This window comes from Dacryopinax primogenitus, assembly GCF_000292625.1.
Source record: "Dacryopinax primogenitus strain DJM-731 SS1 chromosome Unknown DACRYscaffold_3, whole genome shotgun sequence".
NCBI classification, from domain to species: domain Eukaryota; kingdom Fungi; phylum Basidiomycota; class Dacrymycetes; order Dacrymycetales; family Dacrymycetaceae; genus Dacryopinax; species Dacryopinax primogenitus.
In genome coordinates, this window is record NW_024467200.1 from 387,772 (window position 1) to 414,807 (window position 27,036).

Sequence of the window (27,036 nt, forward strand, 5' to 3'; positions counted from 1 at the left end):
GGGTGGCGATGGGCAGACCGGTTCATCCGACGACGACCAGAGATCAAGACTCGGCTCTCCCGTCCCCTTGACTACCAGAGAGCACGGCAGGAAGATCCACAAGTGTACGCTGCATGGTTCTGGCTTGTGACCAATATGCAATCAAAATATGGTGTTCAGCCAGGCGATTTCTATAACTTCGATGAGACCGGCTTTGCCATGGGCATGATCAGAGCGACAACGGTTGTGATAAGCAGTGAACGGACAGCCCGGGCAAAGGCTATCCAGCCAGGGAACCGGGAGTGGGCAACAGCTATCTGCTGCATTGCAGCAGATGGGTACGTCCTCCCCCCTTGTCTTTGCGTGCTTGGGCGGCACCACCTTGCAACATGGTATGCGGACAACAACATCCCGGAGGATTGGGTTGTCAAACCCACCGACAAAGGCTGGACGGACAACACTACTGGTCTGGAATGGCTTATGCACTTAAATGGTGAGGATGGGCTGAGTGACTGAAGGGTCCTGCACACGAGAAACTGGGTCCGGAACGTCTGAAGCTGTTCCTCCTCCCCCTCCCGCCCTCGGCGAACCCGTCCGCGGAGTTGTTCGTGTTCACAGTCTCTATTTGTTTACTAAGCTAGGTAGTAATATATTAATATTTGGGCGACCGTCATTCGGGGTCATCCTCCTGATCCTCCTCCGCGTTGGGCTCATCCTCTTCAGCCACTTATTGAGCTGCCTGTCGAGGGTGTCGCCCTTGCTGTTCGTGTCCTTGAAGAACACAGGCTCGAAGCGATGGGGGAAGGAGAGAGGGACTTCGCCCGGCATTTTCGTGAGCATGGCGACCTGAATGCGCCGGTACGCATGGTTGGTGTCGACGAAATGCCGTAGGAGATGGAGGAGCTCGCGCTGAACAGAGCGCTGCAGGGCACGTAAGTGTTGAGAACCTGCAATGAGGGTAAGTACTCACCTGGAAGAATTCGTCTGTGCCGGGCTCTGGGCCGCTCTTCACGACACGAGGGGTTGGCTTTGCCTTCCCCTTCCCCTTCCCCTTCCCCTTACCTCGCTCTCCTCATACTCACTCGCCGATGCCTCTCTCGATCCCGCAGAGTCGTCTTGAACCGGCAGCTGGGCGGGTGCCGATTGTCGACCACCAGTAGTCATCGCCTTCCTCCTCGATGCGATCAGTCCAGAGGCACGCTTCTTCTTGTTGGGCCCGGCGCTCTTGTCGGTCATGATTTTCTCCTAATGACAATGAACGGGTATCCGTGTGTAAGCAGCTGTACTCACCTCCTCTTGACGGGTGCGTTTGATGGGGAGCCCTTCCCCGTCTGGCCCGCTGTACGCCCTATCCTCATCCATTTGCTCATCCTCGCTCGATACTTGGAGCCGCCGCTTCTGTCTTGCCGTTTTCTTCTAGATGACCATTAGTACGAAATGATGAGGTGCAACTTACGATGTTCTCTTCCATGCCGTTACCGCCTCTCACGCTGGGGCGACTGATGTCAGCTTGCAAATTGGCGAGATGAATTTTACCGAGAGGGGGCCCACCTGCCTTGCCAAGTTTATCGCGGGAAGGCATTTGCAGACCTAGGAGACCGGGCGGCGAGGTTTTTAAGGTGGCCTGCTGCTGCCATTCGGTCAGATTTGTTCTGAATGTGATGCGTTATCCGGGCCAAACGAAGCAGGGCATTGACAATGGAAGAGAGCCAGTTTGACAGGTGCCCGTTGCCGTGTATGTGCGGGGCAAGCCCTGCAGACCCCATCTGGCGGTAACGCAGCACATTGTACTTATCCATACCGCTGGGATGTTGGAGCGCTTCATCGAAAGGGTCAACATGGCTCGTACTTGCTTGAACATGTGGGAAGAGCCTACTCAGCTGGCTTGTAGCACGATGGAGTTCAATGGGTGACAAATGAAGGAAATGAGCGGCGGCCATCGTGCCCCTGGGCAGAAGTCCGGTGCCTACTAGCCGGTCCCTTGGACCCGAGGAAGGGCGGCGGAAGCAGATCTCCTGACCTGGCACGATGACGCGTTCGATTCCGGCAGTCCTCAACATCATTTTGGGTTGTTGTGTGGTTCACTTTCAGAAATCACATGAGCGCAAACAGATACTGGACCCGATGAAGGCGCCGTGCATGACGCCCGACGCCGATGCCGGTTTGAGCTGACGTTTCCGGTATCACCTCTTCACAGCTGGACACTTTGTTAGACGCTAGACTCTGAACGTCCTGCTACACATGGGCGACGCTCCTTTGCGAAATGATATCCCAGTGACTGTCTTCACTGGATTTCTGGGCGCTGGGAAGACGTCACTCATCCTGTCCCTACTGCCCCACCTCCCGAAATACTATAAAGTGGTCCTGCTCAAGAATGAGTTTGGGGATGTCGAAGGTGTGCCTAATCGAGTTGCGTATTTGGCGCGCGTGTATGTTGATACTATATACAGTGGATAGCCAGCTTGCGAAGCAGTCATCCCTTGCTTCTGTGAGCGAAATCTTAAATGGGTGCATGTGCTGTGTGCTGGTGGGGAAGATGAAGAATGCCTTGTTGGAGATTAGAGAAAACTTTGCACCTGATCGGGTGATCATCGAGTGCTCGTATGTTTGACCAATGCTTTCCCGCCGGATTCATCTCTGACGCTTGCACTTTAGTGGCTCAGCATTCCCTGCAACGATCGCATGGCAGATCCGTGAACTCGAGAAAGAAACCGAAGGCGGCTTCAAGCTCGATGCCATCTTGACCGTCATAGATGCGGAGAACTTTACAGGATACGAGGACGACAGCCCGACTGCAAAGATGCAAGCAAAGTACACCGACATCTTGCTTGTTGTACGCACCGTCCTCCCAGAGATCTTTACCACTGCTAACCGCCGAACGCAGAACAAGTACGAGACTGTCTCCGAACGAGCGTTAGATATCGTCATAGACCACCTCAATACCCTGAACGACATGACACCCAAGATCAAGTGTCCGAAAGGAGTCGGAGTAGATCCGTCTCTCATCTTCAACTTGGACTCGACGTTATACCAACTATACGACTCAAACTTGGACGTTCCTGTGAACCATCATGATGAGGTCGAAACCGCGACAGTCTGGCGAGGAGGTTCAGACCCACATACACATGGCGCCGCACATAATCCGCACCACGATCACGATCACGATCACGAATCAGGATGTCATGCTGCGTCAGAATCTGCTACTCTAACAGAAGAGAGCCTTACCGCTGCATTATCGGTTTTGCCAAAAGAGGATATCTACCGCGTTAAAGGCTTCGTTCGACTTCCTGCCGGCATGAGCATTCTCAACTGGGCGTTCGGGAGATTCGAGCTCACCCCTCTGCAAGACGAAAGAGAGATGAAAGACGTAGACATTAGATTAACAGTGATGGGCGCGAGAGGTGAGGTGAAACGAAGGGCCCGGAAACTTGCCGAGATGCTTGGGGCAAATTTATCGTAAACCCAATGCTGGACAATTGTTTGTAATTCTTAGATTGTACTCGTAGACAAAATAGAGGTTGGCTTCCGTTGTCAGGCGTCGTTCACAGGCAATCCGTTCCCTCTTCCAGGAAGGGGGTTCTTGCGCTTGAAATCATCGCTCATTTCCTTCATCGTCACCCACTGAACTCCGTCGTGCTACAGGCGAGCTGAGTAGGCTCTCCCCGCATGCTCAAGCAAGTACGAACCGTGTTGACCCATTCGATGAAGCGCTCCAACATAAGGATCACATGCGGATGACCAGACACATCCGGATGGATCGTAATCGGGAACACAAAGTCATCATACTCTCGATAAAAGTAGCTGAGCACGCAATCCTCAGACGGCATCCGCAACAGTATCATGATACCAACGCCCACCTGAACTGATCCTTCCAAAGATTTTCTACAACTCTGGTGTCCACCCACCCATGCGAGTTCGGGAACTGCTTGATAAACATAAACGGTTCCATGTCGTCCAAGTACCAACTGGTAGGTATCTCCACGAGCCCAGTCTCAGTCCCGCGAATAAGAGGTTTCATCCACGTCTTGGCCTCGGCAGCATAGTCGATCTTGGTCCATGTATGTCCTACGCGCCCATAGTAGGGCTCTGCATCCCGGTGCATGTTTGTACGAGAATATTCGATGCCGTGTGAGAGCAGAAGCGCGGACGTCTGCGGGGAGTTCTCACACCATGGGGCTACGTAACCCACGCTGTGCAAGGGGTAACCTACGCGCTTCTGAGGGAAACATAGCACGCACGGTGCCTTTCCGCAGTACTTGGTCGCGAGCTGTTCCCTGTCAGCGTCGAACGAATTAGCGTGGGAATGCTCGCCTCAAAGGTATACTCAAGCACGTCAGCCTCCTGCTTCGGGGTCATCGCGATCGGGTTCTGCGGTCCATACAGTAAGTCCCGATCTCCTCCCAAAGTGGGTGCGTACCTCATGCGAATAACCTAACAAAGATCAAGCATCAGCTATCAATCACCCTTCCAAAAGCGTGGGAGTCGGACCATGAAGCACAACCTCGTGCCCCGCCTCCCAAACCGCACTCATCTCCTCAGGGAACGTCTCCCACGAATGTCCGGGTATCTACGCCCGTCAGCCCCACCCATCTGCATCTGGATCAAGACCAGACGCAGGAAAAAGTACGCACAGCCCAGGAAGTCTTGATCCCATACTTGGAGAAGAGCCTGAGCAGCCTCGAACTGCCTGCTTGGCCCGCGAACATCCCCCGGGCGATATCGCTCGGGCTGTTCTCCCCGCCGTAGGAGCCTAGCCTGCCGATGTGTGAGAAGGGAAGGACTGGGGAGTGAAATAGGAAATAGGGGGTACCAGCCTGCCGTGCAGTGCATTGTTAGAGGGCGTAGGAGGGGAAGGGAGAGGACGCACCGGCAACAGCGTCCACGTCTACTCCTGTACAGACTTGTGCTCTGGGCATGTCAGATAACCGCTATCCAGGCTAGGCACAAACCAGGGGAGGACTAGCAAGCCCCCGTTAAGGAGCTGCAGTGTACAGTGTGCGAGGTGAGCTGGCCCATGCGGATGGAGGACGTCCACTACCTTCATCGGGAGTCGAGAGTAGGGCGATAAGCAGCCGAAGAGGAACGTCCACCCGCTGCGAAGGGCAAACGAGCGAACAATAGAGAAAAGGGGAAGCCAGCAAACACTCCTTGTGCTGCTGGGCAGACGCTGGTGAAAGAACCCAATCCTGAGCTGGCAGAGGTCGAGTCTGCAAGTCTGCGAAGTGCGATCCTTGTGTTGAAGGCTTCTGGCTTGCATGCGTTCCCCAGCTTCCAGCTTCGCGATGTCGTAGCCTGGTAGCGCGGACACCCACCCCATTCAGGGGTCTAAGATAAACGCGTGTTTTAATTCTACAGTTTGGTCGTCTACAGGCTGCGGGCTAGCGCTAGTATAGATGGTCCGTGGTCCGTAGTACGTAGTACGTCGCAGGAGGGGAAGAACATGCTGGCAAACAACAGTGAGGGTAGACAACAAACAACAACAACGCGAAGAACAACAAAGAGCTACAAAGGACTGTGCCACTCGCCTTCGGCAGTGCACAGCTCCAAGGGGTAGGGAAGCAACATCCCATGCACTGGCAGTATGAACAGCGCTGTAAGAAAGAGAGAAAGAGAGAGAGTCAAAACGAGCGTGGGGTTGAACGAACGTCGGGTTTTAAAGAACGGGCTGTCCAGCGCCTCGCCCCCTCGTCCCCTCCCCCCCGCCCACATACAGCAGGTGGCAGATCAAACAACGCGAAAGAACGAGAACAAAGCAGAAAAAACAGAGTGTCAGTTCTCAAGCCACCGCGATCCCCGTCGCCGCCGGCAAACTGACCGTCAACTCCCCACTCGTATAAGTCGGCTCCGCAGCAACACTCGTATAACTCGCGTTTCCCCATTTCTCTCCAGGCACCGGCCCGCACCCCTGGCCCTGGCCCCCCTCCAACCCCTGCAAGCTCTGTAGATACTCCTGACTCGTCTGGTTCCCTTGCGGCAGAGGGACGACCCCTTCCCCTAGCAAGTCCAAGAACGAGTACTGGCGTTGTTGTTCCGGAGGTGCAGCTGCAACTCCTAGCAGGGACTGGTTAGCCCTCAAAGACCAGAAAACACCTCCCGCGCTCCAGGCCCAAGCCGTCACTTGCTGTTCATAAAACCGGGTTTCGAAGCTACTCCCGTTCAGCCCTGTCGTGAGGGACCATTCTGTCACCGCTACAGGCACAGGGTAGCCTTGGTAGGAAGAAGCGTCTTGACATACTTGGGCGAGGATGTCCTGGCTGTCTGTTTGCAGTGGGAAGTTGCCCGGGTAGGGGTGATCTTCTAGTATGAGGTAGTTGGGGTCTTTGCCTGTGACAAAGTCTAGCCAGTAGGCGAGGTGGTCCGTATCCGGATACCCGTGGTGGAAGATCATCGGCACCGGGTCGTCGCGCTGTGTACACGCCGCGTAGGACCTCTCGTAAAACGCACGGAGGACGCTAAAGTTATCCGCAGAGTTCGGCACAGGCTCGTTACACACCTCGATCCCGGCGACGGTGGACCGGTAGGGGGAGGCGCTGATCCAGCCTAGTGCGGTGGAGAGGGTCGCGTCGGCCCGGGATTGGTAGGCGGGTTGGTAGAACCGCACGTCTGTGGTGTTGTGTCCTGATTGCTGTTCGCCGTTTTGAGAGCCTGGGAGACCGTGGAGGTCTATGAGGACGTACACTGGGTTTGTTAGCGGGGCGCAGGGAGGGAAGGGGGGACGTACTACCGCGCTTGTAGGCCCAGCTCATGACTCTCTCCAGGCGGTCTAACTGGCCTGCTTGGACATACGGTTCCCCCTCTTCAGTCTGAATCCACGCCCAGTACCCCGTAGGGATCCTCAGTGTGTTTATCCCCGCCTTCCAAACCGTGTCCACATCCGCTTCGGTGACCCAGGAATCCCAGTGTGCCTGTAACAACCCCGCTGCGTCCGAACCGGTGAAGTTTGAGAATGTCCACTCGTCCCACGCGTCTGGGGAAGAGGAGTTGACGAACCAGTCCTCGCTCATCCATCGTTCGAGGACGAGGTAGTTGCCTAGGGAGATGCCGATGAGTTTTTGGGATGGGTCGGTCCAGTTCCATTTTGGAAGTGGGGCGAAGCTGGGTGAGTGGTTAGCGTGCAGGTCTGGATATTGGGTGTGGGGACGTACGCGGTGATGTTGTAGGTTGGTGAAGGAGAGGAGGAGTTGCTAGGTGCAGGAGTGCCTGCTTGCCCACTGCCTGTGCCCCCTGAACTGGTAGCAGCCGTACTCGCCCTTCCTAGTGTATGCCCCACTCCAAGTCCTACACCGAGAGCGACGACGGCGAGCAAGCAGAGAGCAAGCAAAGCGATCACATATGGGCGTTGGTACCATTTTTTCTTCTTGATCCGGGTATCGTCGAAGAAAGCGTGTACGCTACTGCGAGGATATGTATAAGGGCGGAGATGGGCTGTGGAGTCGTAGGCGTATGCAGGGAGTGAATCTGCAGACTTGTATTCAGTGGATTCTTGTGACATTCCTAAGTGACGAAGGGGAGTAGGAGGAGATGAGTATGAAGCGTAGGGAGAGTTGAATGGGTAGTGTAATGACTGTTGTGATATGAGGTTGATACGTGATGCCATGGTGGGAGTGACAAAGGAGGAATGTATAAAAAAGAGCGTCGATTGGAGTGCGAATAGTAAACGAATGAATGGCACAGTGGAGTGTAGTAGGTACCAAAAGAGTGGGAGCGAGTAGAGTGGGAGTGAGAAGAGTGATCGAGCGAGTGTGAGTGACCCTTGATTCATCCCTTCACTACAATCATTTATCACATTCAACTAACGTCATACTTACCATACCCATTGCGTCACTCTTCCTCCACATACAATACACTAGTATAGTACACTTCCTACATACCAAATAAGGGATAACACTCACAGCCGATCACCACCGAATACCTTACACAAGGATACATCCGTCGCACCAAACCTTGTCCACAGGATGGGATATCCTATCGCCTCCTGTCTCGCGGTTCTCTAGCCGTGCGAGTAAGGACGACTGCAGAAATAGGTGCATACATATCCTTTCAGCGCTTTGCACCGGCGGTTGACAAGTACCGTTTGGTTTTGTGTTCCGAATTTCCAGAACCTTGCCTGTCCTATTCTCAGTCTACCAAACCTGCAGACCGCGGCACCTCTCCTCGCTGCCCATCCTCCCTCCCTTGCACTTCCTTGCCGCTCCTGTTCGTGATCAAGCACGTGTATCCCATCCATCCCGTCCAATGCTCTCACTCTTCACTACACGAAATCTAATAATACATTGTGCGCAACCCTCACCTTATTATACTACACCCCCTGCCCCCTGTTCTGCAGCTGCTCATCTACCTCAAACGCGTACGGTCCATGTTGTCAGATAACCGAGATCTTCGAGTTCGTCCGCAGCTTGTCGCCTGAAAAGCAGGGCGTCAGCGAGCTCGCATGACACAAGGTAGAATCAAGCAGGAAAGCTTTGGACAACGCCGACAAGATCAGAGTTTAGGATATAGATATTGCGTGGTATACAGTACAGTACTGGTATGATAAGACAAATAATAGAGCCCCAGAGCTGAACGAATGCGCTCGGAGGGGTGGTGGTACATTATGGTATAGGGAGGAGTTCCGGGGTATTCCAGAGATGCGTTCCTCATGTCGGCCCCGCACTCGCAGCGAGGTGCGATAACCCTCCGAGGTTACGGCTCCTGAGTTCGCGCAGCCGTGACATTATCCGACGTTTCCTGCACCTGCACTTGCTCCACCTCAGGCAGCCCCTCGCTCGCCTGCTCCGGGCTCTCTCTCACCTGCTCCGGGCTCTCCCTCACCTCCTCCCCAAACGTCCCAGGCAAAAACCCAAGCCCAACACTCTGCGTCCTGCGCTTCGCCGCCTCCGGCACAGGGTCCATCTTCGCCGGTACCATCTCCGGCGGGGAACGGGCGACTGCCACCTGGGTCTGGGCCTCGGCAGGCGTGCGCGTACCGCTGTCGTCTAGCAGGCCAGCTTCCCGCGCCGCTTGCAGCAGCGAAGCGCCGGTCTCGTCTATCGAGCGTAGGAAACGGAGGACTTCGGCACACAGGGAGTCGGCTTTTGCCGCTACGGCAGCTTTGAGCAACCGGATAACGTCGTCGTGGCTTTCGTCTAGTTGTTCTAGGTTGTGCAGGACCAGGAGGTAGGACGCGGCCGTTTGCAGCCGGTTGGAGGATAAGCATTTCTGGTCTTCTTGTTAGGACTGTCAATGGGGAATGGGGATACGTACCTCGAAGAGCGTGCGTGGATTGCCGACAGTGTTGAACAGAGTCTGCCAACGTGCCATCTCCGTTTTCCTCGCCACGCCCACAACGACCTCCAAGGCATCGTCGAAGTAGTCGAGGAACTCGACGACCCGGGATAAGAGCGGTCCGGTATCGTCCTCGTCTTCTTCCGCATGGTGAACTTGTCCATTCCTCAGCCTACCGCTCACTTCGTCTTCCAAGACATCGTGTAATAAGATCTCGAGTGCGTGTGAGAAGTACACGAGGCTCTCGAAGTATGCACCAAAGTTGACTGCGTCTTCTAATTGGCCTTCTTCGAGATGGAACCGAAGGACATGCTGGATGAACAGATGGCTCTGTCATGCACCGGTCAGATGAGAGCGTACTGCGAGAAGCTGAGGACTTACAGTCGTGACGATCTTGTACATTGCGAATGGCAGACTCTCACGGATGGTAAACTCCGGTTCGACACCGATGATAACCCCTTTATCCGTCAAGACAGCTACACGCATCTCAGACAACGCTGCCAAACCCGTTGAATAGCACTCACAAACAGGATACGAGTCCAGCGGCACATGCACGCTCTCCTTCACGCTCTCATACGCGTCCTTCTCGTCATCCACCTCTACCGCTTCGATGGTGAGCGCATCGAGCCACACCCTCAGGCCACACCCATCAAACGCCCATAGTGAGTTCTCCAGAGCACCCACGCCACGTAACTGTGTCCAGCAGAACTCGACACAGTCAGCAAGTATCTGCATGTCGTATCGCACTTCGTCGGAGCCGGCTTTTCGCGGTCGGAGGAGGACGAGCTTCCCCCCGATCAGCATGATAACGGTAGCGACGATGAGATCATCTGTCGGGTCGCCGAGCTCTGCAAGGCTGTCAGGTTTGTGATTTCTGGAATCTTGTGTGCACGTACGTTTCTGCACCGGTGGGATCATCCAGCTCATACCTCGTACGGCATGAGGAGTGTTGATAACCCCATTAAAGCTGATACTACCACATAGATGCAGCTGGATCGTATCCCGCGTCGGGACGATCAGGAAGTGGAACAGGTTGTTGTCTGCCGTATACACCAGGAGGGAGTTGTCGATCAGCGAGAGGTTCAGGATCGGGGACAGGAACTCCTCCACATGGAGGACATTGTAGTTCGAGAGATCGGTATCACGGGAGTATAACCGTACCTTCACTTGATCAGCAATGATCCCACTGAATGGGATTGAGTACGTACCTGGAATGAGTTCTCCCCCTCGGTCGCAGCGACAAGTACATGATGGAACCATATCATCCCTCCACGGACTATGAATGCCTGTTCTTGTCCCTCGTCCACAAACATCTTCCACCGTCCAGAGGCAGAACTATAATGCACCAAGCCCCGCCGACCAGCCACAGCAATTAGCCGCCCATCAGCGCTGATGGAGGCATAGCGGATCGGCCAGTTGGTGGAGAGGTACGAAGGGGGGATCTTGATGTGCTGCCAGACATCACTTTCGGGGTTGATGACGCTCATGTCTGGCTGGTCGGCTCCGCGGTAGACGAGCACCCTGTCGTCCATGTGCAGGAATGCGTATCGTGCGTTTTCCTGTGTTGAAGTTAGAGGCTGAGATAGGGGCGAACGCTCGTACGCACAGGAGCTTGCTGACCCGTCAGGGCAGATTTAATAAAGGGGACTACGAATATCTGGTCGGCCGGTGCTGTCAAACAAGTTAAGCGCATGATGCGAACATATGACTCAACTCACAATCCGGACCCGGCAGGGCGAACGTGAACAGCTCCGTGTTGCCCATAGACCAAAACTATGCCCATCAGCTGCGTTTCTCACAGAGCAAGCCAACTCACCAGATGATCCACACCCGAAATATATCTATCCTTCGTATCGACGCCCTTCACCGCTCCGGCGCCTCCCAGCTCCCTCCCACCCACGCTCCAGACTCCCCATCCCCCTTCCCATCCTACGGCAACGGCATACCCATCTCCCGTCCAATCCGCGCATTTGATCCGGCCCTTCACGGCCAGGCTTTCCCTACTCAGCTGCCTGACGTGTGCGAAATAGTTCGGGCTGGGGTTGGCCGAAGGCGGGAGAGGGAGGAGGAAGAGCTTGCCCGTAGAGGTGCCGACGAACAGCGTTGAGAACTTGAAGTTGGGCGCGAGGGTCGTTATTTCGTGTACGGTGTTGGCCGGGGTGAGGGGGGTGTTGACAAAAGGGGGAAGGGGGATGCGGATGCCTTGGAAGGATGTGTAGGCTTCGGATTCTGTCTCTTGCGAATGTCGGGATTTGGCGTTCTGAAACTGATCAATCATGGCTTCTAGCAAGGACACGTAGACGCACCTCGCCCATTCGAACATAATATGCGCTGCCGTCACTCATGATCCATCCCCATACCTTCTGCCGCCGCCAATAGTACATCTTGACGACTGTGAGTGTGCTTTCGTCCGTTTCGTGCATATCCTCGGGCGCTTCCTCTGCTTCGGCTTGTGTCTCTTCTCCCTCGTGCGGAGAATACTGTACGCCGTTCCCATTCGCGTGTAGTTCAGCGCCTTCGTCCCCTGCCTCCGGGGCATGTTCTTCCAGCTCCTCAGCGTGCTCTTCCAGCTCCTCCTCCGCATGCTCTTCCAGTTCCTCTTCGGCGTGCTCTTCCCGAACGTCATCCCCATGATCCACACCCACAAGCTCCCCCGGATGGCCCTTAACATCCACTTCCAAAACCTCTCTCTCCAACCACGGCATATCCTCCAACAGCCACACCTCATGCCTCTCCGCCACCTCCAGTTCATTCTCTCCCTTTCCCTCCCCTTCCCCTTCCCCTTCCTTCGGCGGGCTGGGGAAAGGGATCGACTGCACACTCGGCGGGCTGAGCGTGGAGAAGAATATCCTGCTATTTGTAATAGCCGCACACAACAAGCCTCCTTCAAGCTTCACAACTCCTTCAATCCCAATCTCCACGCTCTGTATCGGCCCCCCCTCCCCCGGCGCAGGAGCAAAATGCTTCATCCCCGACCTTGGGAGGTCCGGCATCCTATATGCCGGCGGTGCATGGCCGTACAGCAGAGAGAGGAGGATCAGATGCGAGTCGCTCGTCTGGAGCACGATTCGCGTTCCGTCGGGTGACCAGTCGGCCCAGGTTGCAGGTCCGTGCAGGTCGACTTCTGCTTTCGAGCGGCGGAGTTCGGCGAGGACGACACTTGGCTGCTTGGGGTTAGCTTGGCCGTTTGGAAGTTGAAAGTTGTGAGAGACGTACCCGGACGCGCCAGATTGATATTGAGCTGGCGGTAAGAGTGAGAAAGAGGGTCTTGCGGGCGTTGAGAGAGGAGTAGATGATCGGATCTGGGGATTCGGGTGGGAGGGTAAGAGTCGGTGAGAGGATCCGGGCTGTCGAGGTAGGCCAGTACATCGTTGCCCTTTAACCCCTTTGATCGTTGTCCGTTTATCCTTTGTCCGGTAGTAGAGAAAGTTAAGAAAGAGAGAAGTAATAACTTTTCCAGGAATGAAAGTGCATATTTTAAATATGTGCAAGTTACGGCAGTTGCGGGAATTGTTGTATTTGTTCCTGGTTGTTGAGTCCCTGAACAGAACAGTCGTAGCCACGTCGGCAGAAACTTTCCCGTAACATTAGGTCAGAGTCCACATCAAAAGAATCATCACTCTCAAATAGTATCAAATGATCAAAGAGTACGTCACATCCGACAACAAAACACAACAAATGTCCTTGTAAAACCACGTCAAACATGATGAAGCCTGTGCCCAATGCGCTACGAAAAGAAACGAGAGTATTTAGTCTGAGGTGGCGGACACCGGTAAGCGGTGAGGGGAATCAAAGCATCAGCATTCCCAACACCATTCCTCCCAAAGCAAGCACGCTCCCAAAAGGCAGCTCGAGTCCCACCGCCGAACCGCGGGCCGTGCTGCCGGGGCTGACAGTCGGGGAACCCTGGGCGCTAACGGTAGCCGTCCCCGAACCTCCCGTCGAGCTCGACTTGCTGGTCGCCAGACCCGAACTCGTTGAACTAGACGACGTAGTGCTCGTCGTCACTGCAGTCGAAGCGACCGAGTTGCTACTCGCCAGTGCGGCAGAGTCGAATGTGAACGGCCCCGTGGCAGTAGCGGTGGGCGCCACAGCAGCAAGGTTCGAGATCGAGTTCACCGAGCTGCACATGCTGCTGCTCGGTGCTGCCTGCGCCGAGGGAGTGCCTCCAGCACAAGCCGTGTGCTGGCAATTGCTGTCCCACGTCGACGATCCATAAACCCCCATGGGCGCGCCGTCGTCCGCCTGGCAGGAGGTGAATGTGCCAATATCGTAGTTGGCAGGCATGTTCCACTCGCACCCCTGTTCGTCATACACATGCTGGCAGTAGGTCGTCGCCTCGGGCCCATCGACGCACGCGCGAAAGCAGAACTCGTCAGCGGACATGAAGTTTGTCCATTCATGATACTGCTGTATCCCTCCGAAGGTGGTGCCGAAGACGAGCCCGCCCTGGGGGTTCCCGAGGCCCGTCCAGCTGTGCGGGTCGAGTTCTCCACCACCGTCCCCGGCGGGGATGTTGAGCTTTGTGAGATCGCCGAAGCCGGTGCTGCAGCGCGTGTCAGTACAGTTCGCGCAGGAGGGAAGAGGCGTACATCTGGACGTAGAGAGGCGTCTGGACCCAGTGCGCACCGGTGATGGTCCCATCGGGGATCGTACGCGTGCCATAGCCAGTCTACGATGTATCAGCATGGGGTTGGAGGAGCAAACGAGGAGACTCACGCGCATGCACCAGGATACTTCGTCCTCCTCGGTAGCGCCTATCGTCGAGTTTGTCCCATTCGTCCAAGGCGGGGCAAAGAGACAAAAGTCATCGAGACCATTCAAGTACGCGTTCTATTCCCAACCCAGTCCCGTCAGCGGCTATGGATGTCACAGAGGGAAGGCGTACCTGGCAGAGAGACCCCTGGGAGTTGGTCGTCCCGCACTGATTGGTGCCTATCTGTCCGACCTGAGACTGGTCCGGTGCATCAGCGGGGATATACGTGGCCGAGTACTGCGCCGTTGCCGAGCCTGCAAGAAGAAGGAGGGCGAGCATTGTGAATGTTTGGATAGGGTTGTACTGATTTGCAGGTATGCTAGCAGGGGAAAGAGTTACTAGATGTGTTGGTGGGCGGTTGATGTAGTGCTGGCCTGTGGGGTGCTGTGCTGTGCAATTCCCCGATGTAGACGGATGGATGAAGTATCCTTCCTAGCCTGAGCGGTAAAATCGGAGGATGAGAAATGGGAATAAGAGAGAAAAGGTAAGGGTGAAAAGAGGTGAAAAGAGGCCGTGTATGAGGGCAGGGACACTTCACACCACATTGAGGCGGAATATGGAAAAAAGGCATGTTGTCCCTGGTTGCTAGTTCCGATTCAATCGGACTCACACCAATAAGGCGCTTCTCAACTGCCAAGAGAATTAAAGTTGTGTATTTTTAGTAACAACGTCACTCATCACCAAATAGACGCTCATTCCTGCCATCGATTCATCATTCATCCGACTCAGAGGTATCGGATCCATCCACTTGGTAATCTTCAACAAACCTCGCGAATTAGATACGACATTATCCGCAGTTTCCTTCTGCTCTTTGCTCAACATCTCCGGCATCTCCCGGTCATAACTGAATACCCATGACGCTGGCAACCGAAGTAACCCGGCAGCCGACCTTTCTAAACACCACCGCACATCTCCGCCAACCCAGCGGGTCTCAACCAGCACACCCAATACACTCTAGATCTCCTCCTAAACTTCGCACCCCCGAAGCTTTCTCAGAGTAGAGCCCCGCCATCAAAGTTCGAGGGTGCCCGTCCACGTGACATTGGTAAGATGAGATGGGAGGCGGGAGGTCCAGAACTTTCGATCTGACCGTCCCCACCCCGTGTGGAGCCCCGACCTAGGCTAGCTATATGCGCATATATAAACCCCCATCCTGGCCATCACGCCGTCTCCCGCATCCTTTCTCTCCCTCCCTCTGTTTTCTTCTAGTTGGCCGTTCCGGTCATCCACCTCGCTCGACACTCGGCCATGTTCCTGATTTATGCGCAGCGCCCTATGTACGGGTGTATCGCTCACAGGCAACATACATGGCCGCCTCCCGGATGAACATCGTCGTTCTGACATGTCGCCGGCAATGCCAGCGCAGTGACGACGCCCCAGTGCGGAGTTGCGCCTGCCGGCATTGAGAGGTTTCGTGATATCTCCGAGTCCGTTCTGGACCTGGGATTTGAGCAGGGGATTGTCGAGTCTGTATCATGTAGAGTAGAGTAGAGTAGTTGAGTGGGGCAGCACGGTAAGGGCGGGTTGGAGAGATATTGGCCCGGCTTGTGCATCTTGCTGTGACCACTATCTTTCCCCTTCCCATTCGATGGCGAGTCTGCTGCTGGAAAGCTTTCAGCAGCAGATTCGTGATCATATTCATGCTCCGACTGAGTGTATGCTGTGTTGTCACTGCCCTGAAGTTCCTGCCTGGTCCCTCGTGCTGGGCAGCTCGGTGACTTCGATCGGACAACTCTAAGAGTCCTTGCTGTCGGGCAGTCGAAGAGTCGGCAATATCGTCAAGCGCATATACGACCTGTTCTCCTTTCGCACGGGCAGGAGCGTTGTTGTACGCCAAGGGTTAGGCAGCATCGTATCGGTTTTGCCAGAATGTGGCTTCATCGACTTTGGGACCTCGATGTCCATTTCGTCCGGCTCGTCGGTCGTCAGACTGCGTTTGCCGCGAAAGCTCAGACCAGGCTGTATTACGGGAGTACCGTCGCTGGTGCAGGGGAGGGAGGCGGGAGCGGCGTTGGCGTTGTCCACGACCTGGGCATTCGGGTGCGGCATCCTCCTGGAACTCATCAGTGAGGCTGTTGTCGCGCAAAGACATGCTGGGCGTTGACGGAGCAAGGTGCGTGCAGGGGAGTGAGAGGTTGGAGCAAGTAGCCGTGCGATGGATGTTGGTTGTTGCAAGAGCAATTGATCACAAGGGTGGTCGTTAACCAGGAGGATGTCGATACCGTTCTAACTAGCAAACTAGGAAGCCTGGACAGAGATCCTGCATCCAGCTCAACGTACGACTTGGACGCAGAGAGCATTGAGTCGGATGCGCAGAGTTCCGTGCTTAATAATGTTATTGACGATGTGCAATCTCGAACCTGCTCAGCAATGATGACCAGCTTATGTCCACGAGCATTATTGGAACATCATACCGCACACATTGACCGAGTCTTCGTGCACTACCGGCCGTCACCGGAAACAGTCACCAGATAGCTAAACAGGAGCAATGAAGCATCGCATTCCCCCAAGTAAAGATTAACAACACACTACAACACAAGTCGTCAGTCATCACGCACACCACGCACATCACATCACTTCACTTCACTTCACGTCTCCCAGATCCTGACTCCTAAACAGGCCCACCAGCAACAACCTCTAACAAGTCCTCTGGCACCCGCCTGCCCAACACCCCAGCCCAGAAGCGCATAACCGGCTCCCACTCCTCTCTACTGCGGGGCATCCCCTCCCCTCCCGTGATCTTGAGCTCCTTCATTTCCTGGAACGCTCGCTCGAACGCGCGTACTGCTGAGGACGGGAGGGCGGACGCCGAGGGTGGTAGGCGGTGGAAGACGAGAATAGGAGTCGCGCAGGCTGGGGTGAATGTTGGATGTTCTAGAAGCGGACCACCGATTGTCACCACCGAAGCTAAAGCGAGGGGCTCCACCGTCTCCCCCCCTGAAGGGAACACCCGATCCTGCCAAACCCGCACCGCAAGCTCGGCAGCCACGCTCCCTCCCTGGGCAAAGCCAAACAGGTGGATCTTATTCACTGGCCAGTGGCAGTCGTCCACCAGCGCTTTGAGGGTGAGGAGGAGGACGTCTACTGCGCCTGTGGGGTCGGGTCGGGTGAGAAGGTCTCCGAGGGGGTCGAAAGAGGGGTACCATTGGAATGCGTCTTCTTCTAGGAATGGGATCCTTGTTGCGTGTGAGCAGATACAGGAAGGAGATGAAGGAGGTGATCGTACCTCAGGGGCGCACGGAGGGAGAGAGTCGCTGTTTGAGGGAGCTTCAACGACCGGCCCAGATTGGCAAACGGGAGTTCCGTATCGCCTTCATATCCGCAGCAGCGACAATGATCACTCCATCAGCCGCGGACCAAAAAGCACGAAGAAGCAAGCAAGCAAACCAAGTCCATGTAGTAGGATCAACAGGTTTTCGTCCGTCCCGTCGTTGCTAGGCGCATATGAGTACTTCAATGGCAGCTTCCCTGGTGCACGTTTCCGGCGAGGGGATCGGTCTGGTGCGTGTACGGTGACCGTGCTTGGTTGGGACATTGGTCAGAGATGAATGGGTTTCGTTGAACCCTGGACATGCCAGTGACTCGAGGTGAGTACAGAACAATATAAATAAGACGGTCATGGGAGTCTCCACATTGGGAAATTATAATCAAATTTCAGCACTGCCCCAAAGAACATGTCCTCCCTCACCTCCAAAGTCGCCATCATCACTGGCGCCGGCGGTGGGCTCGGTAAAGCCATTTCCAAAGCCTTCCTTGCCGCAGGCGCCAAGGTCGTCCTAGTGGACATCAACACTGCGTACCTATCTGGTGCTGCTGCCGAGCTAGGCGAGGACGCGCTCGCGATCGAGGGGAATATCACGAGCGACGCGAGCGTGCAGAAGATCGTAGAGGAGACGGTGGCCAAGTTTGGGCATGTGGACATCCTCGTTAACAACGCGGGCGTCATGGACAACTTTGCACCTGCCGGAGACGTTGATACCGATAACTGGGACAAGGTCATAGCTGTCAACCTTACTGGGTCGATGCTGATGAGCCGCGCGGTGATCAAGAATTTCTCGGCCAAGCAGACGCCGGGAGGAGTGATCTTGAACGTTGCCTCCATCGGTGGACTATTTGGGAACCGTGCTGGGGTGCGTTGTCCATCTAAACCAGAGATCAACTGTGTAACGATTCCTTGCAGGCGGCCTACACGGCAAGCAAGCACGCCGTCATCGGCCTGACGAGAAACACCGCTGCTGCCTATCACAAGCAGAACATCCGGTGCAACGTCATCTGCCCCGGTGCAATACCTGGCACGAACATACAGGACGCGTTCAAGAACGGTGTTCATCAGGAGAACATGAACTTGTCGATGACGACGATGGCGATGCAGCCGAATACGGTCGACGTGGACGAGTTAGCTGGCGTCGCCGTGTTCCTGTGCTCGGATGCGAGCAAGTCACTCAGCGGGTCCATCATCGTCGCCGACGGTGGGTGGACGTCATTCTGAGGAGTTCTGGATGATTCGAAGAATGCGAGAATGCGATGTAATAGCACAGTGTGTTAGGGAATACAACATGAATATGGTAGTCAAGTGCGATTTCTCAACCCATGAGCTGCGAAATGTCTTCCGGTGGATATTTGGTTTGTGCAAACGTGAGCAATCTGGCGCTTCGTCAGAGTGGGAACTTGGGCGATGCCATGCAATACGCACCGCTTCACGCTCTGGATATACTTCCTGCTGACTTCGTCGTTAAGCACATGCGCCACCTGATCGGTCGAGATCTTTTCTCTTGCAGAACGCTCGTGGATACTGCATTTCGTGAGCTCGTATCCCTTCCTGTGGGAGAAGCACGCACCCAACCATAGTGACCCCAATCGGCCACGCAGCATTCCCGATGCTCAACCTCAGATAGGCATCATTCGCACGTTGATACTGTCGGTGCTGCATGTGGTATACAATTTCAGCGAGCTTGCCTAACACGTCATCGTCCATTGTCTTGGTTCGGAGCTGCTTGAACAACGGTTTGAGGTACTCGGCAGACTGAACTTGCGTCGCCGCTGCAAGCTTTCCTTGCGCTGTGCGTTTGATACTCTCTACCTCCAAATGAGCATGATAGTGGCTGGGTGTTGAAGGGGAGAACGAAGTCGCACCTGGTCGCTCTGCCATAGCCACCTCCCACTCCTTCAGCTTCTTTTTCAGCGCAAAGTATATCGCCGGATACAGCTTCTCCTTCGCGTCCTTGATCCACTCCAACTGCACCTCATCATCCTGCTCTCTCTTCCTGCCTTCGTCCTTCCCTCCCTTAGCCTCGCAATGTGCCGGCGCAGCCGCAGACCCGGTCTGCTTTGCTTTAGCCTCTCCTTCCGCACTCTCGAGTACTTCCAAAGCCCGCTTAAAATCGTTTTGTCCCGCCCGATCACCGCCCCGCTCTTCCATGAGTTCCAGAGCCCTCAATCTCAGCCTTCGCTCGCGTTCTGTTTCTCCGAACATTGTTACTGGCTGACCCTTTTGTCGCAGACGGCGAATGACTTCGGGTGTTGACAAATGCGCCATTTCTCCGCCGGCTTTGGGCTCTGCCTCAGGTGCGGGAGATCCTGTGTCGGCCGTTGGAGCGGGACTGGCCGAGGGTGCAGGTGATCGTGCTGGTGAAGCCGTCTATATGCACTTAGTTTGATCGATATACCCAACTACGCAAGTGATACTCACCTTCAGCAACTGCTTCTTGCGCGCTAGTTCCTTTTCCCGTTCCATAGCCTCTACCTCTCCTCGCCGCATATACTTCTTCGGTCGGCCATTATGATCCTCCAATGCCTTCCGCTTTGAAGCAAGCTCAGCAGCCAGAAAATCCATTGTCGAAAAGGATGAGGTAGTTTAGCTCAGTATAAGGGACCTTCTGTGAGTGAATTGTCCACTGCGGGCGGAGATGTCGGCATCAATTGATTCCGCTTGTTGCATCTCCGCTGCTCTGTCCCGCCGCTTCCTCCTCCTCCTCCCTCCCCCACCGCTCTCCTGCTCTCCCATACCGTTCATTGCAAGTGGAATCATGTCGGATACGGATCAGTCTGCGTAGGTGCACACTGCTATGCTGAGAGAAACTGTGTTGAGAAACGTTGGGTATAGCTCCTTCGTCCTCCAGACAGCTGGCTTCGACGGTACGCACTTCCTTTCACCGCCTCAAACAGGCAACTGACCCACCTCGACCAGCCCGCTTCCCCAACCAGAACCAGACCAAGCACTGCTACCAGAACTACATTGATTATTACAAGTGCATCGCTGCTAAGGGCGAGGACTTCCCGCCTTGCAAGCAGTTCTTCCGCGCGTTCAACTCGCTGTGCCCCAGTACGTCCTCTGCTCCTTTTATACCACCCTCTACTGACCATTCTAACAGATTCATGGGTACTCCATTACATTTTTTCTTATAGACTCTATACTGACAGCATGTGTAGATCGGTCAATTCGATGAGCAGCGCGAGAACGGCACCTTCCCTTCTTCCCTGGAGCCTTGAAGCACTTCGTACATTAGAATGCGCTCCCTTGCCCTGTTCTCTTCACCAAACAGCCTACAATGTGCTGTAAACCTCATCCCTGGAATCTATCTCTTCGAATGAAAGAAAGTTCCTGATCATTCATGGATTCGTGGATTGTTAGCATGCGAGCTGCCACCAATAGTGTGAGCGCGACATGCCGATGAGCTGCGGGAAGCATGTGTATCTTCCTCTCATGGCCCTGCTTGAACGTGCTCCACTGAGAAAGGCAGATGCATCACACGATCAGCTATTACACACGGAATCTACCCAACACATCGCCTTCGAACAAGGCAAGGGGACTATCATTGCTCTTTCACCCCCTTAGTCAAACACATCAGCCGAACCTCCCCCATCCCTTCCCCTCCCTCGCTTCCACCCAGAAACACGCGTTCATCATCCCCGAACGCCCAGTCTGTGTCTCTTACCCGCAGGCCTTGGTTCTCTGCGCGCACCTAGATGAGTTTTGGCACTGACATTATAGCAGACAGCACGCACCTGCTTCCCGGATGAACGCATTAGTCGTTTCTTCATTCCTTATCGCTCCAGCAACCCAGCACGCTCCAGCAGTGCCCAACGTCAAGCGTAGAGCTTTCACAAGATCCGGTACGATAGAGGTATCGAACACGACGTCACAGGCGATGACGACGTCTGGCTTCATCTGCTGCATCTGGGCCTCTACCTCAGGGAGAGAGGAGGTCCAGTCTAAGGAGGTGGTATGCAGCCCAGGGTGTGCTTCAAGGTTGTCTACGTTCTCAATGATTAGCATATAATTGGAAAGAGAGACAATGCGTGTGCGGTACTCACTGCAAGGCAAGTGCACGTTATTCGCACACCGGTGCAGGACCGCGTCCGAACAATCGGTCATCCACACCTCGCCTACCCCGTTCCCTTCCCCAGCTAGAAGTTGGAGCTGAGCAACAAGTATTCCCAGGAAACCCGTGCCGCTGCCCAGCTCAAGCACTTTCTTTCCCTTGACAACTTCTGTTTCCTACATCAGCTGGATCCGCCAGGGAAAGGAGAACGCACCAGAGTGGGCAAGGAGCCATTCCCCCATCCATAGGGCGGCACGCCAAGTTCTCAGCCCCGTCGTGCCCGCTTCTACAAGGCTAGGGCTCTCGAATACGGTCAATCGGCCCCAACCCTCTTCATCCGCCTGCTCGCGTGCACATAGGCAGCCTGGGGGAGAGCGGTGGCCGTTTTCCTGCCCCCTTGAGGAGAGGCGGAGGGGGTAGTAGTGTGTCCTGTAGGACGGAGAGGGGGGAGTGACTTGCAGGCCCGGACTGGAAGTGGAATGGTTACTACATCCTTCCCTGAGAATACAACCGGAGGGAAACGATGGGAGCACCGGAGAGCAGCAAGCACAGATAGAGGTACACGAGACAGATTAAATACGCAGAGCATGGACACACGGATGAGCATGTGGTCCCAGGGTGCGGAGGGCTACGCACGAGGACGACCCGGCCATGGCATCCATGAATGCCTCATAGATCTCTTCATCTATCGGCTGCCCGGCGCGGTCCGCTCAGCCCGCACGCCCCTGTTCGAATGGAAATAGATACGTACATAATCTGCACGAGCTTCGAGCTCGTCTACCAACCGCTTGAAGAACCGGGTTTGATAGGCGTGGGATGGCGGGTAGGAGGTGAGGTGCGGGTCATTGATTATTGTGAGGAGGGTGTTGCAGACGGATTTGCTGCTGCTTGGGATGGGGATTGAGAGTGTAGCAGTGAGAGCAGCATATTTTCGCAGGAGCAGAGAGGGCATCGTGATGGACAAGTAAGGGGGGGGCAGCCCAAGGGGAGGGTTGTGGAGACGCAGTGAATGATTACAGCGTGCGAGGAGCGGTCCAGATTATAACGCATTCGACAAGCGCCCGTGTGATGAGGCAAGCACCCTAGGATACCCCAGGGAAGGAAGACATGAGGTAATATCGACCGGTTATTGGCTGGCAGGATTCTACTCGGCAGAGACTCGGAGGAAAGAGGCGAAGACTAGTACAGGTCAGGTGGGAGAAGGAAATATATTGAACTGGACCAGGTAACAGGTTTGGTTTGCGGGCGTGAAACTTGGATGAGACCTCAATAGCCACCGAAATTCCCGCTAGATATGAGCAAACACAGGCCGTAGAATTCGCTGTGAGTGTGTGAAAAGAAAAACTGCAGAGAGTGCGACAAGTGTGAGCAGGTGGTCCAAGTTGTGGTTAATGAACATGAATAATTTGTTCATTTGCGTGGCACCACCACACTGATAACAACACGTGAAGGGCGGACCTACCCTGACTTATCACAAATCGCCCCGATGCTGCCCACAATCCTATATAGTGAAGCAAATGGCAAGAAGCCGGGGGCAAAGCCACGCGAAAAAGCACGTGGTTCACGTGGCACCACGTGCCAGTAAGGAAGTAAATCCGGACCCTAAGTCCAAAATTGGAAGTCGAACTAAATCTGCTTCCACTGCGGCAGTGCGGGTCCCTAGGAGGCTGAGGGTTACTTAACCCTGGCCCTTTTTAAACCCTACCTCTAACCCATATCCCCAAATATTCAACATATAATATATGAAATACATGCATGCAAGGTAAAGGTATATTGACTACAGAGCTACATAGACTGAACAAAAGACTTACAACCCTAACCAAATAGGTATTCTACCCTGGACCTTTACTATATAAAGCACTCACAGAAACAGGACACAGGACACAGGACACGGGAGATGGGAGATGGGAGATGGGAGATGGGAGATGGGAGACGGGAGACGGGAGACGGGAACTATGTGTAGCAAATAAAAGACTCTTGCACCTAGAATGATGAGCAAAGCAAGACGGGCTCCCCTAGTTTCACTTGTGACAAGGGGTGCACATCACATGCCACTTAGGTAAGCGGGTCCTAAAGGGTCTTCCCAGGAACAACCGGCCCTCATCAACCCTCAGCCACTCTCAAAAGAACTGTACAGCATCACGAGGGTCTTTCACCAGACAAGCGCTCATCATCTCTCTACTCTCAACAATCCACACTTCGTCACCGCTGTCTCCAACAATATGAGTTACGTCGCGAAGGAAAAGGAATACGACGCCGCGGGCAACGTCGCTACTGGCAAGACCCACCGCATCCGCATCACCCTCACCAGCTCCAACGTCAAGAACCTCGAGAAGTGTTCGTCTCTTATCTATTCTCTAAAGTTCCCCTAACTAACTTGTTTACAGTCTGCGGTGATCTCGTCAACCGTGCCAAGGACAAGGACCTCCGTGTCAAGGGCCCTGTTCGCCTCCCTACCAAGGTCCTCAAGATCACCACCCGTAAGACCCCTTGCGGTGAGGGATCCAAGACCTGGGACCGCTACGAGCTCAAGGTGCACAAGCGCCTCATTGACCTCAACTCTACCAGCGAGGTCGTCAAGCAGATCGTGCGTTCTAATGCGTCGCATAATGCGTGTTGTGCTAATCAGATCCCGTAGACTTCCATCTCCCTCGAGCCCGGTGTCGAGGTCGAGGTCACCATTGCCAACTAGATGGTTCCTCGCCCCACTTCTCGTTCATGTACGGTTGGCTGTCGGGTGGGATAAGTAGTCATTAGCTACTTATCTTGCAATGCATGCGTGTGCCTCTCCCTTGAGTTTGCACCATATGGTTCACTTGCGCAATCGACCCTTCCGGAACAGTTTGGTTCTGATTGGGATGTGAATGCTACAAAACCATCGGCCGACTCTGGGTCAAAGGTTACATGGCGAAAAAGTATGCCCGCGGTGCCCCAATACCGAGCTTAGAAGGCGCGACACAGATCTTTCTGGGATTTTACTTTCAGCAGTCTTTCTAGTACCACTCCATGGTGCATAGATTAGCAGCAAGAGACGTGTTGTGAAGGGTGTCCACAATGCGGGGCTGGTATATAATTCAGGTCATGTCGACGTCGCACAGTGGGATCAATGATATCTCTAGCTGAACTATGTCTTAACGCCGGTCATCTACTATGTTCAATCCTTCGTGGAGCGAAACGTCGTCCCCATCCCCTCTCTAGCAATCCTCTCCACCTCCACTTCTGCGAAACCCAGACCAAGCGGCGGTGGGGCGAGAAGAAGGGCATACTCCTCGAACAGGCTATTACGGAAGGGGAGCGTGTCGTCCGTCTGTCATCCCCGTCAATTCGTACCTGTTAATTCAGAAAAGCTACGTACGCAGATCACGACCGGGTGTTGGTGCAACAGCAAGTCGGAAATATGGTGATCTTGCAGCGAGGGCACCGTCTTGCATAGCACGTTTGACGTCAAGCAAATCTCGACCGGTATCTTCTCGCGTCGTACGATAGCTTGTGCAGCGGGGGTGAGAAAGGTTGCGTGGCCCAGCCGATCGGGCTTGGCGGAGAGAAGCGTAAGCGTGTCAGGTTCGTCGTTTTGAGGAGTCTGTTGTAGGTCAGTTAAAGTGCGAACGGGAGTGAGATGTATGTGCGTACTTCGGCGATGTGGAGTGTTAGCTTTAGACCAGCGTCGTGTACTGATGCGAGGATTGGGGCGAAGTCTTCCATATTTCCTGTCTGAAGAGTATAGATTAGTGCTGCAACACAGAGTAGATGGATTGACTTTTTACCAACGGATCACCGCAAAGATCGACGCCGACGATCGCCCTCCCTTCCCGCTTGAGCGTCTTAGCCAACTCGACATACCTCGAGACATCATCGACAGACATACGCCGGTCAACGCTCAGGATCAACGCGGCGCGTCCTTCGAAGGACTCGATAACGTCCAGCACTGTCGAGAGATACTCTTCTGCCGTCATATGAGGGGTCTTGCGGGGTGTTGTTCGGAGCTCGATATACTGGCATTGGGGAGGTGACGTGGATAGGAAAGAGGCGAGCACGGCTTGGGTAGCTTTCTTCACCGCTGGTGGGGTAGATGTCAACGCGTAAATAGCTGGGAACAACCCGAAGAAACTCCAGCAGACTCGGTCAGCGTATAACAATGCCGTCTGAGAGGCGCTCACTCCGAGATCTCGCTGAGAACAACACCTGTCTCCAGCACGGCGAGTCCACGTTGTACCTCAGCGGTCATCGAACCACCGTTGAAGGCATGATCCCTAGCAAGCTCCTGCAGACAAGCGAGCGGTATGCATCCATTCAAGTGAGCGTGCACCTCAGCTTTCGGAAGAGCCTTGATAAACTCTTGCTGGGCGCTGCTCAGTGCGCGCCATGCTAGACCACCCGGGTTATCTGGTGCTCCTAGGACTGAGTGGAAGTCGACGCCCATGTTGTCCAAGAGCTTCCGGATGTCCAAGGGAGACAAATTGCACGAGAACAGTTCCAACAGATCTGAAGCCTTTGAATCCTCACTCAGTCGCCAGCACTGTATGATTTGAAGATGTGACTAAGCCTCGAAAATGCTACGCGTAGCATATAGTGCCGACCCACTACACTTTCACTTGGGTCAACTAGTACTGTGTTGTGAGTGGTGACTCCGCCAGGAGTTAGACGCGTGGCGCCATGGGCGCGTACTTTCGAAATGCCGTAATCTCTCCAACTGTTCTGGATGTCATCTCCGATTAGTTGAAAGTAATATGGCTACCCCAGTGTTACGACGCAGCGTTCAGCAGGCAACCATACAGAGCAATACTGCGGCAGGAGTAGCAATCACACCAGGCGAGACAGCAGGCAACAGTATGGGGGGCGTACTGCTTATTCATACTTCTCTCTGTCAGACGCACCCTCTGGGATATATCAAAGCTTGGGACACCTGGCCAGCTGGTCTGTCTCTTCTTCGAAGTATGGCTTTGGCGTGGAATGCCTGTACGATGACGATCCTTCCACGTTCTGGCAGTACGTCTACTTCCAACCCGCTTGTCTACTGGAGCTTTACAGAGGCAATCACACTGCAGGAGCGACGGGCCTCAACCTCATTTCATCACTTTGTACTTTCCAAGACAAGTGAAAGTGCAAGTAAGATACTTTACGCTACATGCAACGGCGCTCTCTAAATGCCTTACGATTGCCGAAGAAAATCTCCCTTCATCTGGATGCATTGCAAGACGAGTCGTACACACCAAACAAGCTCTGCGTGCGCGCAGGTACGACCGTGCATGATCTACAAGACGTGCGCATGGTCAGCTTCGAGAAACCAACGGGCTGGGTGACATTTGATGTTCTGATGGAAGCAGAGCAACCGGACGTTGCGTGTGTATGCGGAGTATTGTGAGAGCTATCTGCTAATGTCGACGTCGTAGACATGTGCTGGACTTGCACGTCCTTCAAATTGTCATTGTGGGCAATCACCTGAGTGGTAAGGACACACATGTGCGGGGTATGCTTGTGCTGGGTCCGCGAGCGTACGTGAATTCATCGCCCTCTGGAAGTTACCTGACTTCGCAGCAGAGCCAAAGAGGAGGAAGAACACTTGTTCCCTTTCACTTCAGCGGCGTTTAGGATGCACCAGACAATCCGATAGCACACCAATGGGGCAGTTTATGCAAAGTACTGGGTGTGTTTTGGAGCTGAAAAAAGGCAACCAGCGACTCAAAAAAAGCAACCAGAGCAGAGAATTGATAATCA

General features: G+C 54.4%; 14 protein-coding genes across 14 annotated transcripts; 4 read left to right on the forward strand and 10 right to left on the reverse strand.

Moving 5' to 3' along the window:
- Positions 1 to 135: 135 nt before the first annotated feature.
- Positions 136 to 495, forward strand: DACRYDRAFT_104560 (CENP-B protein; the record flags this gene model as incomplete). The annotated part of the gene is made up of 1 exon (XM_040767951.1): positions 136 to 495. The coding sequence occupies one exon, from the start codon at positions 136 to 138 to the stop codon at positions 493 to 495; it is 360 nt and encodes a 119-aa protein (XP_040631578.1).
- A 91-nt stretch (positions 496 to 586) lies between these two features.
- DACRYDRAFT_20336 (uncharacterized protein) lies at positions 587 to 1,931 on the reverse strand. The gene is made up of 5 exons (XM_040771896.1): positions 1,856 to 1,931; positions 1,531 to 1,798; positions 1,270 to 1,469; positions 950 to 1,224; positions 587 to 900 (listed from the first exon to the last, which is right to left on the reverse strand). Exons 3-4 carry the CDS (start codon positions 1,339 to 1,341, stop codon positions 988 to 990), a joined length of 309 nt encoding a protein of 102 aa, XP_040631579.1. The 5' UTR covers positions 1,342 to 1,469; positions 1,531 to 1,798; positions 1,856 to 1,931; the 3' UTR covers positions 587 to 900; positions 950 to 987.
- Positions 1,932 to 2,187: 256 nt separating this feature from the next.
- On the forward strand, positions 2,188 to 3,439 carry DACRYDRAFT_114041 (cobW-domain-containing protein; the record flags this gene model as incomplete). Its single annotated transcript, XM_040769745.1, has 4 exons — positions 2,188 to 2,374; positions 2,430 to 2,580; positions 2,635 to 2,812; positions 2,864 to 3,439. The coding sequence occupies exons 1-4, from the start codon at positions 2,221 to 2,223 to the stop codon at positions 3,437 to 3,439; spliced, it is 1,059 nt and encodes a 352-aa protein (XP_040631580.1). The 5' UTR covers positions 2,188 to 2,220.
- A 71-nt stretch (positions 3,440 to 3,510) lies between these two features.
- Positions 3,511 to 4,895, reverse strand: DACRYDRAFT_47605 (polysaccharide deacetylase; the record flags this gene model as incomplete). The annotated part of the gene is made up of 9 exons (XM_040774768.1): positions 3,511 to 3,615; positions 3,666 to 3,780; positions 3,837 to 4,169; positions 4,218 to 4,253; positions 4,304 to 4,347; positions 4,397 to 4,410; positions 4,468 to 4,546; positions 4,611 to 4,734; positions 4,843 to 4,895. The coding sequence occupies 9 exons, from the start codon at positions 4,893 to 4,895 to the stop codon at positions 3,511 to 3,513; spliced, it is 903 nt and encodes a 300-aa protein (XP_040631581.1).
- A 411-nt stretch (positions 4,896 to 5,306) lies between these two features.
- DACRYDRAFT_20338 (glycoside hydrolase) lies at positions 5,307 to 7,558 on the reverse strand. Its single transcript, XM_040771897.1, has 3 exons — positions 7,125 to 7,558; positions 6,701 to 7,074; positions 5,307 to 6,657 (listed from the first exon to the last, which is right to left on the reverse strand). The coding sequence occupies exons 1-3, from the start codon at positions 7,469 to 7,471 to the stop codon at positions 5,756 to 5,758; spliced, it is 1,623 nt and encodes a 540-aa protein (XP_040631582.1). The 5' UTR covers positions 7,472 to 7,558; the 3' UTR covers positions 5,307 to 5,755.
- Positions 7,559 to 8,661: 1,103 nt separating this feature from the next.
- DACRYDRAFT_114044 (RIC1-domain-containing protein) lies at positions 8,662 to 12,612 on the reverse strand (the record flags this gene model as incomplete). The annotated part of the gene is made up of 11 exons (XM_040769746.1): positions 8,662 to 9,177; positions 9,223 to 9,573; positions 9,625 to 9,719; positions 9,768 to 10,091; positions 10,140 to 10,404; positions 10,452 to 10,802; positions 10,850 to 10,914; positions 10,962 to 11,016; positions 11,060 to 11,503; positions 11,550 to 12,407; positions 12,460 to 12,612. The coding sequence occupies 11 exons, from the start codon at positions 12,610 to 12,612 to the stop codon at positions 8,662 to 8,664; spliced, it is 3,477 nt and encodes a 1,158-aa protein (XP_040631583.1).
- Positions 12,613 to 12,852: 240 nt separating this feature from the next.
- On the reverse strand, positions 12,853 to 14,478 carry DACRYDRAFT_20341 (uncharacterized protein). The gene is made up of 5 exons (XM_040771898.1): positions 14,374 to 14,478; positions 14,132 to 14,318; positions 13,963 to 14,076; positions 13,836 to 13,915; positions 12,853 to 13,789 (listed from the first exon to the last, which is right to left on the reverse strand). The coding sequence occupies exons 2-5, from the start codon at positions 14,276 to 14,278 to the stop codon at positions 13,033 to 13,035; spliced, it is 1,098 nt and encodes a 365-aa protein (XP_040631584.1). The 5' UTR covers positions 14,279 to 14,318; positions 14,374 to 14,478; the 3' UTR covers positions 12,853 to 13,032.
- Positions 14,479 to 15,076: 598 nt separating this feature from the next.
- DACRYDRAFT_20342 (uncharacterized protein) lies at positions 15,077 to 16,279 on the reverse strand. Its single transcript, XM_040771899.1, has one exon. The coding sequence runs from the start codon at positions 16,046 to 16,048 to the stop codon at positions 15,734 to 15,736; it is 315 nt and encodes a 104-aa protein (XP_040631585.1). The 5' UTR covers positions 16,049 to 16,279; the 3' UTR covers positions 15,077 to 15,733.
- A 331-nt stretch (positions 16,280 to 16,610) lies between these two features.
- On the reverse strand, positions 16,611 to 17,534 carry DACRYDRAFT_47218 (uncharacterized protein; the record flags this gene model as incomplete). Its single annotated transcript, XM_040774748.1, has 3 exons — positions 16,611 to 17,175; positions 17,226 to 17,310; positions 17,387 to 17,534. 3 exons carry the CDS (start codon positions 17,532 to 17,534, stop codon positions 16,611 to 16,613), a joined length of 798 nt encoding a protein of 265 aa, XP_040631586.1.
- A 171-nt stretch (positions 17,535 to 17,705) lies between these two features.
- On the reverse strand, positions 17,706 to 19,832 carry DACRYDRAFT_62859 (Prp18-domain-containing protein; the record flags this gene model as incomplete). Its single annotated transcript, XM_040775714.1, has 6 exons — positions 17,706 to 18,129; positions 18,180 to 18,643; positions 18,693 to 18,791; positions 18,838 to 19,075; positions 19,133 to 19,637; positions 19,689 to 19,832. 5 exons carry the CDS (start codon positions 19,830 to 19,832, stop codon positions 18,583 to 18,585), a joined length of 1,047 nt encoding a protein of 348 aa, XP_040631587.1. The 3' UTR covers positions 17,706 to 18,129; positions 18,180 to 18,582.
- Positions 19,833 to 20,001: 169 nt separating this feature from the next.
- DACRYDRAFT_75569 (cytochrome c oxidase subunit VIb) lies at positions 20,002 to 20,592 on the forward strand. The gene is made up of 5 exons (XM_040776142.1): positions 20,002 to 20,048; positions 20,103 to 20,134; positions 20,187 to 20,321; positions 20,371 to 20,378; positions 20,429 to 20,592. Exons 1-5 carry the CDS (start codon positions 20,026 to 20,028, stop codon positions 20,486 to 20,488), a joined length of 258 nt encoding a protein of 85 aa, XP_040631588.1. The 5' UTR covers positions 20,002 to 20,025; the 3' UTR covers positions 20,489 to 20,592.
- Positions 20,593 to 20,811: 219 nt separating this feature from the next.
- Positions 20,812 to 22,273, reverse strand: DACRYDRAFT_114049 (uncharacterized protein; the record flags this gene model as incomplete). The annotated part of the gene is made up of 6 exons (XM_040769747.1): positions 20,812 to 20,951; positions 21,005 to 21,253; positions 21,314 to 21,490; positions 21,536 to 21,819; positions 21,958 to 22,013; positions 22,073 to 22,273. 6 exons carry the CDS (start codon positions 22,271 to 22,273, stop codon positions 20,812 to 20,814), a joined length of 1,107 nt encoding a protein of 368 aa, XP_040631589.1.
- A 1,249-nt stretch (positions 22,274 to 23,522) lies between these two features.
- Positions 23,523 to 25,917, reverse strand: DACRYDRAFT_114050 (Metallo-dependent hydrolase). Its single transcript, XM_040769748.1, has 7 exons — positions 25,479 to 25,917; positions 25,086 to 25,428; positions 24,952 to 25,032; positions 24,677 to 24,901; positions 23,960 to 24,628; positions 23,709 to 23,908; positions 23,523 to 23,658 (listed from the first exon to the last, which is right to left on the reverse strand). The coding sequence occupies exons 1-5, from the start codon at positions 25,739 to 25,741 to the stop codon at positions 24,476 to 24,478; spliced, it is 1,065 nt and encodes a 354-aa protein (XP_040631590.1). The 5' UTR covers positions 25,742 to 25,917; the 3' UTR covers positions 23,523 to 23,658; positions 23,709 to 23,908; positions 23,960 to 24,475.
- Positions 25,918 to 26,227: 310 nt separating this feature from the next.
- On the forward strand, positions 26,228 to 26,932 carry DACRYDRAFT_47125 (galactose-binding like protein; the record flags this gene model as incomplete). The annotated part of the gene is made up of 5 exons (XM_040774742.1): positions 26,228 to 26,307; positions 26,367 to 26,427; positions 26,486 to 26,661; positions 26,712 to 26,813; positions 26,860 to 26,932. Coding segments are annotated over 5 exons (492 nt in total), but the record flags the coding sequence as incomplete, so codon positions are not given.
- Between the last annotated feature and the right edge of the window lie 104 nt (positions 26,933 to 27,036).

What these genes read in the sequence shown, in the direction of transcription:
- DACRYDRAFT_20342 (XM_040771899.1), bottom strand. Translation starts at nt 16,048, where the DNA reads ATGCCGCACCCGAATGCCCAGGTCGTGGACAACGCCAACGCCGCTCCC.
- DACRYDRAFT_114050 (XM_040769748.1), bottom strand. Translation starts at nt 25,741, where the DNA reads ATGGGCGTCGACTTCCACTCAGTCCTAGGAGCACCAGATAACCCGGGT. An exon ending in GTTCTCAGCGAGATCTCGGA is followed by an intron (nt 25,429 to 25,478) that starts GTGAGCGCCTCT and finishes AGTCTGCTGGAG; the next exon opens with TTTCTTCGGGTTGTTCCCAG. An exon ending in AACACCCGGTCGTGATCTGC is followed by an intron (nt 24,629 to 24,676) that starts GTACGTAGCTTT and finishes CGGGGATGACAG; the next exon opens with ACGGACGACACGCTCCCCTT.
- DACRYDRAFT_20341 (XM_040771898.1), bottom strand. Translation starts at nt 14,278, where the DNA reads ATGCTCGCCCTCCTTCTTCTTGCAGGCTCGGCAACGGCGCAGTACTCG. An exon ending in CCCAGGGGTCTCTCTGCCAG is followed by an intron (nt 14,077 to 14,131) that starts GTACGCCTTCCC and finishes GGTTGGGAATAG; the next exon opens with AACGCGTACTTGAATGGTCT. An exon ending in AAGTATCCTGGTGCATGCGC is followed by an intron (nt 13,916 to 13,962) that starts GTGAGTCTCCTC and finishes GATACATCGTAG; the next exon opens with ACTGGCTATGGCACGCGTAC.
- DACRYDRAFT_75569 (XM_040776142.1), top strand. Translation starts at nt 20,026, where the DNA reads ATGTCGGATACGGATCAGTCTGC. An exon ending in TCGGATACGGATCAGTCTGC is followed by an intron (nt 20,049 to 20,102) that starts GTAGGTGCACAC and finishes CGTTGGGTATAG; the next exon opens with CTCCTTCGTCCTCCAGACAG. An exon ending in CCAGACAGCTGGCTTCGACG is followed by an intron (nt 20,135 to 20,186) that starts GTACGCACTTCC and finishes CACCTCGACCAG; the next exon opens with CCCGCTTCCCCAACCAGAAC.
- DACRYDRAFT_20336 (XM_040771896.1), bottom strand. Translation starts at nt 1,341, where the DNA reads ATGGATGAGGATAGGGCGTACAGCGGGCCAGACGGGGAAGGGCTCCCC. An exon ending in AACGCACCCGTCAAGAGGAG is followed by an intron (nt 1,225 to 1,269) that starts GTGAGTACAGCT and finishes CATTGTCATTAG; the next exon opens with GAGAAAATCATGACCGACAA.
- DACRYDRAFT_20338 (XM_040771897.1), bottom strand. Translation starts at nt 7,471, where the DNA reads ATGTCACAAGAATCCACTGAATACAAGTCTGCAGATTCACTCCCTGCA. An exon ending in CCAACCTACAACATCACCGC is followed by an intron (nt 7,075 to 7,124) that starts GTACGTCCCCAC and finishes CCACTCACCCAG; the next exon opens with CTTCGCCCCACTTCCAAAAT. An exon ending in CTGGGCCTACAAGCGCGGTA is followed by an intron (nt 6,658 to 6,700) that starts GTACGTCCCCCC and finishes TAACAAACCCAG; the next exon opens with TGTACGTCCTCATAGACCTC.